General features: G+C 41.9%; 1 protein-coding gene across 3 annotated transcripts in view; it reads right to left on the bottom strand.

Moving 5' to 3' along the window:
- Positions 1–10,270, bottom strand: part of ntmt2 (N-terminal Xaa-Pro-Lys N-methyltransferase) — a gene marked incomplete at its 5' end in the record, with an annotated part of 24,829 nt that extends 14,559 nt beyond the window's left edge. Inside the window, one exon of one of the 3 annotated variants that reach the window (XM_080831735.1) lies at positions 10,096–10,270. In XM_080831735.1, coding sequence (XP_080687861.1) covers positions 10,096–10,270 — 175 coding nt within the window. Of the gene's footprint in view, positions 1–2,180; positions 2,486–6,413; positions 6,713–10,095 lie in introns of those variants that run through there. The other 2 variants (XM_080831736.1, XM_080831737.1) reach the window with 2 other exon arrangements.
- Positions 10,271–12,384: the final 2,114 nt, after the last annotated feature.

Below are 12,384 nucleotides of genomic sequence, written 5' to 3' on the forward strand. Positions count from 1 at the left end.
ATACATGTTTCCAATTTTTTTATGTCATCAGTTACGTCAAAAGTACTCTGAACTTGTTCAGGTTCACAGTGCAGTGAGGTAGTGTGTGTGTGTGTATGTGTGTGTGTGTGTGTGTGTGTGTGTGTGTGTGTGTGTGTGTGTGTGTGTGTGTGTGTCTCCTTCACTCATGTCTCTACTCAGTCAGCAATCAGCTCAATGAGACTGCTCACAGGTCAGTACTTACACTATCTACTTCTCCCCAGTTCCACATTCCTTTTACAAGGACCACACTGACAAATAATTTCATTGTTGTTGTTCCTGTTTGGGAATTGACAAACACTATGACAAGCTTGAGGTCACGTTACTGGATTTTCACAAATCCTGAGGATTACCATAAAGTTCATTCAATTTTGGTCCTGTTCGTAACCAACTCATTCCTTTGAAACAGACAACCATCAACATGTCTGGGCTGTCAGTAGTTTGATGCTGGGAGGGAGGTGATAGGCCCCTGCCGGCCAGAATCAGGCTGTCACCAGATTAATGGTATGTACTCCTGCCCCATTGCAACCCCACCAGTGAACTCCATACAGTCTCCTGCCAGCTGGAACTCCTCCAGAGAGAGCTGCACACACTCAAACACCAGAGCCACAACACTGTAAAGCTCAGAGCCAATTGGAAAAGAGTTAATGTGACAATATCACCAAACCACGTGCATGAGCTCTGAGACAAACATAGCCGAACTTGTTGGAGTTGTCAGTGGGTCAGCTTGCCGTAGAGACCTTCAAGAAGCGAAGGGTAAGCATTGGTTGGCAGAGTGGCTGTACATCTGATACAAAAAGTCACACCCTCATGGTCCACAAAGTGGGTAATTTGACTTCACTGAGAGGCCTCCTGAGGAGGGCTAAGAATAACAGCGCGAGGCAGGATTTGATCAGGGAGATGAGAGTGATATGAGGCTTCACTGATGACAGACATCTACAGACATTTGGTTGGCCATCTGTTCCTTCAAGCCTTAAGGTAGCTGCTTTCTTCAGGTTGTGAGGCTTGAGGAGTCAATTTGAAATGATGGTTCAAATTGTTTGCCGTAACAAACATAACATGAAACTGTATCTCCTTTAAGACGTCATGCTCCGTTGAGCTGGTTATTGCTTCTTTTAAATCCGACCAATGTATCTCACCTGCCTTATCAGAGCTCATCTAATTTCACCACCTGTCTCTATGATCCTGCTTTAAAAAGATATAAAATTAACTTTGGTTCAGGCTAACAAAACTCACTTCCAGCTGGTTTTGCAGGATCTAGGTCAAAAGAGCAGAAATCTAAATAGAGAGACTGGAAAGAGGTCAAGCTTGTCACTTTCTCAAGTCTCTAGAAGGCCACTATGCTTTGGTCTTCAAGAAACCAAATACCTTTTACAATACAATGTATTTCTCCTTATCCCAAATCCAGATACGAATGTTGGAGAGAGCTGTAGCAATTTCAAATACGCACTGATTCAACAGCTGTACAAACAACACATACAAGCAAAATGTTTATATTGCTATTTTTTATTATATCCACTGTATGTTTATGAGGTCGTTTACAAGATATTTGAGTTCGAAATACTACTACTAGTCATTAGTCTGGAATCTGACAAGGGACATCAACGCCCAAGTAATTTATGTTGCAGGATAGTAGCAGTGTCACCCTGTATCTTAAGACACCGAACATATACTGACCTCTTCTCATCTCACCTCATCATAAGCAACACAAATCTTCACAAATTTCTACAGAGATCATTTCAGTGTTGTGTGTCAGGAGATTAAACTCCAGGCAAATCAGCTGATTATTTGGGTCAGGTGCTACGTGCTACGCATATGTAGTATTTTGAGATTCTCACTCTCATGTGCCACATGCACATATGCAGACAAAGAGCCATGAGTTGAGGAGGTCATGAGCATGTACAGACAGACCTGTCATGTTTAGTTGTAAAACAAACAACAACAAAAACTAACTGGTAGAGTCAAACTACAACAAAAACCTTCTGGGACAAACTGTCAGTCCCATAACCTTACACACACACACACAACCAACACCCCTAACAACTTGCACCCCTAAAAATTAACCCATAACATGGCAGCCATTTCCAATCTGTTGTTTAGTGTGCTTTACTCGTTTTGAGAGCAGGTATTAGAGGACCTTCACAAGGATCTCCTGAGCTTACCCAGAGGCATCTGTTCATACAGGAACTGGGAGCTGGCGAAGAATTCCTTTATGATGGAGTTGTGGAAATGGAAGGACATGCTGGTGCGGGATTCATCGTACACTGCCTTGACCCAAGCCTCATGGGAGGGCTGGAGCGTCCCGCTGAAGTCCACAACACTCGGCATGTTCACATAAAGCTGGCCCGCCGGTCCTGGAGTGTGTCTGCTGAAGGAAACTGTCCGAGTGTTTTGGTATGTGTATGTCTATGAGCACCAAAAGCCTTTGCAGAGAGCCTGGTAGACACTTGCTGCGACTGAAGGATAAGATCCCTTCACTAACTGCTACGCCTTACGGATCACTTACCCCTCCTGAGGGGAGAGGAGAGAGCAAGGGGGTGTGGGGAGCAGAGCCTATCTGTTTCAAAAAGATGCCTTCTGAATCTGGCTCCACATACCTCTCACAGACCTCTTTGCTTTTGAACTATAAGTACCAACATGCAACCAGCAGAAAATACCAGTCCTGGCTTGTCGCATGTCGAAAAACGATTAAAAAAGTGGTTATAGTTAGCAACAACCACAAATGTTTGTGTACATACTCCACCTGGACATATTTATGGCTCAAAGTAAGGTCTTCAACATCACAAACTGGTGCTCCCACACTTATATATGTATGGATTAGGTTAAATATCTAACCACATGTCAAGAGATTAACATGTTATTTTGACAGACACATTGTGACAAGGGACAAAACGCAATCAAATGAGTAGCACGTTAGCACAGATGGCTACCTATGTGGTGTTGCCAGTAGGCAAGCAAAGAATGCACGGTGCAGAGAAAGCTCTGGAACAGTAAAGACGACACCCAAGCAGTTTCCTACACCAGTAGTAGCAACAGCAACTGAATGATCATTGGAAGGTAAGGCTTGGCACCTTTTATACCAGCTGTCTCAAAAGCTGCTCTTGCCAACCAGGGGACAAATGCTCAAATACCTGCCAGAAAGCCAAGATGCTATAAAGATGGAAAAACTCTGGATCTGGAATTATGAATCTCTGGAAGCCCATTTCCTTCTGAATGTGAAGCGCATTGTGTTACCTCTTGGTGTGAAATACTATGTAAATATAAAAATTGAGATTGCAGCAGGCTTTGTAAGGCTGCCACATGCAACATGCTATAAGACTAGAGGATGTCTAAGGCTAAGTTTATACGGAGCCTAGATTGACTGAATTTTTCACACAAATCGAATCTTTTAATTTCGTAAGGACGGAGCCTGGTAACGAGAGATTTGCATAAAGACGAACCCATGTCATCCCATTTCCCATGAGGCTTTGCTCCGACCATTCTACATTCATTTTTGAACAAAAAAGCAAATTAAATCGCTGGCCAATTTATATTTGTGGTCATGAAAGTTATGTAACGTCTGAATAAAAAGAATTAGATCAAGATAGGAGGCTAAACTAAAATCAGTAGGCCGGATTAATGAGAGTGAGTTCGAGACCATGAGTGAGATGTAGAGTGACAACAAGTGTTAGATATATTGGTTGGAGATCGTGTTGCGATCACGTGGGACAATGACGTCATCAGGTTGCGTGAATCCGTGCACACGAACACCAGCCCCAGTACCGATTCAAATCTACTCACTTTCTACTCCCGATTCGAATCGTTGCAGATACCGTGTGCGGATAGAGAGTGTTCGTCTAAATGATAGGGCTATCTGTATTAGTTTCAGCTCGGACGCAGACAAACTTGACTCCGTGTAAACTAGGCTTAAATCACCTCTCAGTAATTATTATCACTTATCACTAGGATGAGGGTAGTCAATAGCACCAGGTGTTTTACTGGATCAAAGCAAGTTGTGAAAATCTTTTGGACGGTACTCTGAGGAGATATTATAGTCAACTAGTAGTTGCTAGTGTGTGCACCACTGCCATAGTTTTGAATACTGCTGACTTGGAACATCAGAACTTGGAATATAATAGTTAAAATGTAGTTTATTTCTAAATGTGTAATGAGATATGCAAGTGTATTGAGATGTGTACATGTGTACATGTGTCTGTAAAGGATATTAATGGCTGGAAAGTATTTTGCTCCCATAGCTAGAAATACAGACAAGTCATCAGTCACAACTCAAGTGGGCCCCTTAATTGGCTGTCATTTTTACACATGATTTTTGCTACGCTTCTTCTGTGGTAGCTCTGCAGATGAGAGTGGAGATTTATCAGTCTGTGTTTGTTCACCCTGAGCTGAGGTATGGCAAGCCAAATTGGCCATTTTGTATTACTTTTCTCACGTGTTCTGTTAAAAGATTTGTCTACACATTATAGATCATAGACACATTCATTTGCAGATATGTTTACACATGTACAAATCTCAATACACTTGTAAATTTCTTTACACATTCAGAGATTTTTTTTGACAAATCTCATTATGCACACACAGATTCTGAATACATATTTGCAGATTCCTGTACACATTTGCAAATCTGAGTACCCACATTTTCACATTTACCAAACTGATTTCGCACACACGGATTGAAATACAGTTACACAACTCTCCACACACATTTTCAAATAATTCTGATACAATAATACCCAATACACACATCATTATGCTTATGCTAAATTTGAGTGACATTCGAATGAACAATAGACAAGGTCTTCCCCTGAAACTCTTTGTGGACCTCAGGATTTATCAGTCAAAGTGCCCCCACTGACCTGTCACATTAGATCATAAACATCTATGGCCCAGTGGCCCCAGTTACCAAAAAACCTTTAACCCCACAGACACCACCAGTTACATACACCATCTACATATCCTGCTTACTTACAATACAACAGCTCACTTTATTTCATCAATGTCCATACATAGACAAAGTTAAAAACATTCAAATTCCAACTTCCAGTGGTGATATTCTGTGTGTAGAATATCTCGAAGGCCTAATCTGATGCTGTATTCACATATAAGCTTATTGTGCTCAGACATTTGTCACCATTGCTTTTCTAAGTACAACAGTGAAGTAGAATAGTACATCAGTATAGAGAGTGTGAGGAGAAAAGGCAGAGATGACTGAAAGACATGTTGATCTGACTAGAGGGTTTAAACATAGGCTCAAATTACCTCTGATGTGTTTCAATACATTCTGTCAAATATAATCTAGGTCAAAAGAGCAGAAATCTAAATAGAGAGACTGGAAAGAGGTCAAGCTTGTCACTTTCTCAAGTCTCTAGAATGCCACTTTGCTTTGGTCTTCAAGAAACCAAAACTCTTTTACACTAAAACGTATTTTTCCCAATCCCAAATCCAGATATGAATGTTGGAGAGAGCTGTAGTAATTTCAGATATGGACTGATTCAACAGCTGTACAAACAAACACATACAAGCAAGATATTTATAGCGCTATTTTTTATTTTATCCACTGTATGTTTATGAGGTCCGTTTACAAGATATTTGAGTTCGAAATACTCATACTCATACTCATAAATACTACTCATCAGTCTGGATTCTGACAAGTGACATCAACGCCCAAGTAATTTATGTGGCAGGATAGTAGCAGCTTCACCCAGTATCTCAAGACACCAAACATATACTAACCTCTTCATCATAAGCAACACAAATCTGCCCTATTCAATTTGACTACACTCCGGGCTAATCAGCCTCCCAAATGAGATTGGTATGTTTTTTTGAGACTCCAGCTTTGTGAACCCCACATTAGAGCAGCTCTGATCAAAGATAGCCAGTTGCCAGTGTTTCATTGTATAAAGTCTGCATTATTCCCCTGAGTTCCCACCTTAATTAAATATGGACGTGTCATTACACATGCTCAAACCGAGATGCAACGTAGTACACTTGAGGCAGTGTGTGTCATGTACTTCTGCCTGCCTACAGCCCTGCCTGGCAGCAGAGTGAAGCTGACTATTTGGGTCAGGTGCTACGTTTACGCATATGTATGATTCTCACTCTCATGTGCCACATGCACATATGCAGACAAAACGCCATGAGTTGAGGAGGTCATGAGCATTTACAGACAGACCTGTCATGTTTAGTTGTGAAACAAACAACAACAAAAACTAGTAGAGTCAAACTACAACAAAAATCTTCTGGGACAAAATGTCAGTCCCATAATCTTGCACACATACTCACTTGCACCCCTAAAAATTAACCCAACATGTCAGCCATTTCCAATCTGTTGTTCAATGTGCTTTACTGGTTTTTAGAGCAGGTGTTAGAGCACCTTCACAAGGATCTCCTGAGCTTACCCAGAGGCATCTGATCATACAGGAAATGGAAGCTGGCGAAGAACTCCTCTGAGAGGTCTTCGTGTAACTGGTTGGATATGCTGGTGCGGGATTCATCGTACACTGCCTTGACCCATTCCTCATGGGAGGGCTGAAGCGTCCCACTAATGTCCACAACACTCGGCATGTTCACATAAAAATGGCCCACCGGTCCTGGAGTGTGCCTGCTGAGGACTAGGAAAGTGTCCGAGAGTTTTGGTATGTGTATGTCTATGAGCGCCCAAAGCCTTTGCAGAGACCCTGGTAGACACTTGCTGAGACTGAAGGTTCTGCCAATGGGGCTGTAAGTGATCAGCACTAAGATCCCTTCACTAACTGCTACGCCTTAAGGATCACTTACACCTCCTGAGAAATAGGAGGGGAGAGAAGAGAGCAAGGGGGTGTGGTGAGCAGAGCCTATCTGTTTCAAAAAGTTGCCTTCTGAATCTGGCTCCACATACCTCTCACAGACCTCTTTGCTTTTGGCCTGTCTGTACCAATATGCAACCAGCAGAAAATACCAGTGCTGGCATACCAGTGCTGGCATCGCTGAAAGACCATTAAAGAAGTTGCTATAGTTAGCAACAGCCACAAATGATTGTGAACTGTACATACACCACCTGTCCATTTTTATGGCTCAAATTAAGGTCTTCAACATCACATACTGATGCTCCCACACTGCTACATGTATGGATTAGGTCAAATATCTAGCCACATGTGAAGAGATAAACATGTTAGTTTGACAGACACATTGTGACAAGGGCCACAATGTAATCAAATGGGTAGCACATAAGCACAGATGGCCAACCTATATGTGGTGTGAGCAGTAGGCAAGCCAAGAATGCACAGTGCAGAGAAAGCACTGGAACAGCAAAAACGACACCCTTGTAGTTTGCCACACCTGTAGTAGCGACAGCAACTGAATGATCATTGGTAAGGTAAGGCTTGGCACCCTTTACACCAGGTGTCTCAAAAGCTGCTCTTGCCAACTGGGGAACAAATGCTCAACTTCCTGCCAGAGAACCAAGATCCTGTGAACAGTGGCGGTTCTACATGGAATTACGCCCCGGGCGAGACCTTCTCCGATCGCGCCCCCTACCCCGTCCCCCCCCCGTTTTTTTAAATATATATATCTATATTATTATAACTAAATACATCAAAGACAAACTTTGCACAATTGCACAAATCCTTTTATAGAACTTTAAATAACACACTTAAGGGAATCAATGGGAATGAACATTCCCTTACAGCCTACATGCTAAATATCTGTCATTAGACGCTATATTAACCTATCTTTCAGGGAGGAAAAATTAGCTGCTTGGTTACTTGCTTAGAATTCTATGCATGCCACACTTCAATTTATGACTGGTAAACTATACTTTGTCACTCGACAATCAACAAATTCCCCATCCCCCAACACTGTTACTCGTACAGACGTTAAGACTAAACCAATTCACCTTGCCCTTGGTGACACATAATCGTTCAGTATTACCTATTTGTATAAGCCATTTGACACAATTCAGAAAAACTAAAAACGTGCAGGGATTATAGGCCTGTAATTATCATATTATGAATGTGCGTTTTTTGCAAGAAAGTCGAGGTGTGACTGGCTACAGTGGTTCCCCCCGTCCCCCCACTTGTCCGTTCCAGTTGGGAACTTTTCCCCCGCGCTCCCTCCCCTTCCCCCTTTTCAAACATAGATGGCACCTTCTTAGCCAGCAGGGGCGCAAGCAAGGGCGCCTGCAGCTGCAGGGGGCACCAATTTGCCAATTCCCCACACAGTGCTTTGCGGCCCAGATTATTATTTATTTATTTTTTTGGTCGTGCCGCCCCCCCACGTGACTTGAAAAAGTGCCGCCCCGGGCGACCGGAAAAACTCTGGATCTGGAATTATGAATCTCTGGAAGCGCATTTTTCTTCTGAATGTGAAGCGCATTGTGTTTCATTGTGGGCAAAGAAGAGATTGTAGCAGGCTTTGGAGGGTTGCCACATGCAACATGCTATTAGACTAGAGGACGTCTGGGTCACCTCTCTGTAATACTTATCACTAGGATGAGGGTAGTCAATAGCACCAGGTGTTTTACTGGATCAAAGCAAGTTGTGAAAACCTTTTGGACGATACTCTTAGGAGATATTACAGTCAACAAGTAGTTGCTGGTGTGCGGATCACGGCCATTGTTTTGAATACTGCAGACATGGGAAATCAAAATGTGGTATATAGTAGTTCAAATGTTGTTTATATCTAAATGTGAAATGAGATATGCAAGTGTATTGAGATTTGTACATACATTTGTAGACAAGTCTGTTAAGGATATTAATGGCTGAAAAGTCTCAGTTTTTTGCTCCAAGAGCTGGAAGTACAGTCCTCAGTTACAACTCAAGTGGGCCTCTCAATTGGCTGCCGGTTTTACATCTGATTTTTGCTACAATTCTGGCAGCTCTGCAGATGCAAGTGGAGATTCATGCACCCACTGAACCTTTGCCACATTACATCATAAATATTTATGGACCAGTCGCCAATTTAGGCAGACACCCAGTGACCACATAACCTTTAACCCCACACCCACCACCGGTAACTTACACCATCTGCATACTCTGCTCACTTAAAATACCACAGCTCACTTTATTTCATCAATATCCATACATAGACACATTTAAAACCATTCAAATTCCAACCTTCCAGTGTTGATATTATGTGTGCAGAATATCTCAAAGGCCTCTTATGATGCTGTATTCAAATACAAGCCAATTGTGTTCAGACATGGGTCACCATTGCTTTTCTGAGTACAACAGTGAATAAAGAGAGTATAGGGAGTGTGAGGAGACAAGGCAGAACTGACTGAAAGACATTTTAATCTGACTAGAGAGTTTAAACATAGGCTTAAAGAACCTCTGATGGGGGTCAATACATTCTCTCAAACATATTTTGGGAAACATTGTAAACTACTTTACACACAGAAACATACACATAAATAGCACTAACCCAAGATAGGGTGTAGGGTGGGGGTTGCCACACCTGCTCATGACCAGGCTGAACTGAGAGTTTGGTAAAAACATGACGACACGATTCTACAAGGCTGTGAGTAGTGGATGAATGTGTTCAATTCCACACACAAATTGACAAAACACACATGAAAGACACTGTACAGACAGACACTGTTTCATGTACTGACAAAGAGGCTCACAATGGAGAAATAGACTAATTTCTCTCTTCTTATTTCTAACTGGGTAAACCTGTGCCCTAAAAACATTCATTAAATTAACCAATTTTACCACATCCACACCTGAATGGTTGACACTATGAAACAGGAAGCCTTATGTTTTAATTGAATTTTCACAGTACAGAGATTTGGGGGGTTAATTATGGGGTGGGGAACACGCAGAGCAACATACAAGCCAACATTCATAGAGAGTGTTCCCAAATCAGAGGCCCTACATTTAACAAATGAAATTGTATGTTACATTTTGATAATGATACATTTAAGGATGTGTTTTCTAAGAGATGCTTATCTGGCAAAGGCATAAGATTAGGCCATACGTACCCCTTTAAAAAACCTTGTAAAAAATATCACATTACACCGTCAACTGAAGTGTGGCTACCCGTCATGGCACAGGTCAGGTGAACAGGTCTGGGAACAGTCCAGTGGCAATCTCCAGTGCTTACCCAGGGGGATCTGCTCCAGCAAGTGCAGGTAGCTGCTGAAGAACTCCTCGCGGAGGGCGTCGTACAAGGGGAAGGACATACTCTGGCGGCACATGTCGTCATCTGTCTTGGCCCAGTGGTCGTGGAAAGCCTGGTGCGTTCCACTGTACTCCCTAATGCTTGTCGTGTTGGACATGCTCACTCGCTGCTCACCCTCTGACCAAGGAGTGTGTGACACTGCTTGTGTTTCTGTGATTTTATTGGTGTTAAGCCTCTGGCCATGAAGCTGTAAGTGATCAGCACAGAGTTCCTCCTACAAGGAAACAGCTGAAAAACCACTATGGCTTCACAGATCACCTGGTTGTCTTCCAGAAAGAGATAGACAGGGAGAGAGAGGGAATGAATAAGAAGGTGGAAGGAGCAGAGTTGTAGAATATGTTTCAGAAGACAGCTCCTGAATCTCGCAGAACAGCCCTAGCAAATTGACCTCTTGGTTTTCGATCCACATGCCAGCCATACGTTCCTGTCAAGCTTCTGACAGTCTATTAATGTAACCGCTATTTTTAGCCACTTTGGCTCATGTTTGTATACATAACCCCTCTGCCTCTGTCCGCACCTGTGATTCAAACGAAGGTATAGGCGTTACGTAATGACATGTTGTGCCACCAACTATCTACATGTCGTCGGCTTCCTGATGAAACCTGCTATGTGCATTTACACCTTTTTTCAGGAAAGACAAAAAAATGATTTAATAGAGAGGCAATGGAGGCAATCTGAGGCAATGGAGAAATTTGACTTGTACCATCAATATTGTATTTCATTTAGAGATATGTGCTGGATTTAATCAACAAATGCAACTTTTATCAAAATGTTGCATTTTGGGACAGAGTTAAGGGAGATTCTGTATTTATACATATATTTTGTGGATATAGCAGGTTTTAAAGGGCTTGCAAAATGCCAGATCTCATCATAACATCAGTATGACCCAATAAGATCACTTTTTATAACTCTTTATAACATGACAGGCTTCATTGCGACAACTTTGGTTAAATTTTGGTTACACCTTTGACCCAAGTGGGATATAGCAGTTTTCATCACAGCATATTTCAGAAGAAAGGATTAAGCATTTTTCTTTATTGTGTCGTTGCTACCCCACAAAATTAAGATTGACATAGCAGGTTTTATCAGGATATGCCCAGTCCGATTTTGGTCCACTCTGATGATTAATCTCATTTTGGCCAAAATGGCAGATAGCAGGTTTCATCAGGAAGCGACGATGTAAGGCTTTGGTCAAACACATAGTCAGGCTGAAGGAGGGCAACTTGGTTAGTTTCAGCCACATGTATGTATCTCAAATGCGAACTCATAACCGTTGTTACCTCATGGCCCATTTGGGCTGTGCGGGTAAAATGACATCAGAGTTCGGACCTGGCTAGTCCACTCTGAGACAAAGTGTTTTGGACAGCTCCTTGTGTACCTCAAAGTTCCTTGTGTACCTGTGAAGATTTGTTTTGAATGAGACATTTTAATTATGTCTGTATTCTGTCCAATGTGAAGTAAAGAAGGAAACATCTGCTGTTGCTAGCTGCCACAAGCTGACAAGTGCTGATTGGACACCCTGTGTATCACTTCACTTACCTCAGCTCTCCTGGGTCATCTGACTGTCACTGTTACTATGCAGGCCTCAGCCCACCCAGCTCACCACTGGACAAGTGGGTCAAATCAAAGTGAAAGAGGAATGGCAGAAGAATACCTGAGAAAGTTTCTTGTGGAGAAAGTATTCTTAATTTTGTAGACATTTCAAATCATTAATTTCATTTTTTTTATGGGATTCTCTCAAGCCTGGCCTACTGTCTTTACAGATATGTAATTTAGAGATACCCACATTATACCTGTTCTAAATCAACCAGATAAAAGTACATTTACATTTATATTCAATTCCAAATAGAGATCCCGTATAGTGTTTGTCCTGATCTCTAGCTCATTTTAATATGGCCATTCAACACATTACATCTAATAATTAAATGTAGCATGGTCGTAGTAGGCTGGAATAGATTTGCATTATTCTATTAGTCCATAAATTATATTATTTTGGAGAAACTTCTGTATAAATTAGCCTTAACTAATCTAATCCAAAGGTGAATATGAAAGTGAATATTTTAGACCACGGCCAAAGGTGTACTAAGTGCTCTCTGTGACTTAACACCACAACCCAAGGTCAATACCCACTTTGGGTAGACACCCACACCCAGCAACCCAACATTTCACCCCACTTAGTACAGTGACCAAATACCACAATTGTAAACAACT

This window comes from Sprattus sprattus (genome assembly GCF_963457725.1).
Source record: "Sprattus sprattus genome assembly, chromosome: 2".
Classification (NCBI taxonomy): domain Eukaryota; kingdom Metazoa; phylum Chordata; class Actinopteri; order Clupeiformes; family Clupeidae; genus Sprattus; species Sprattus sprattus.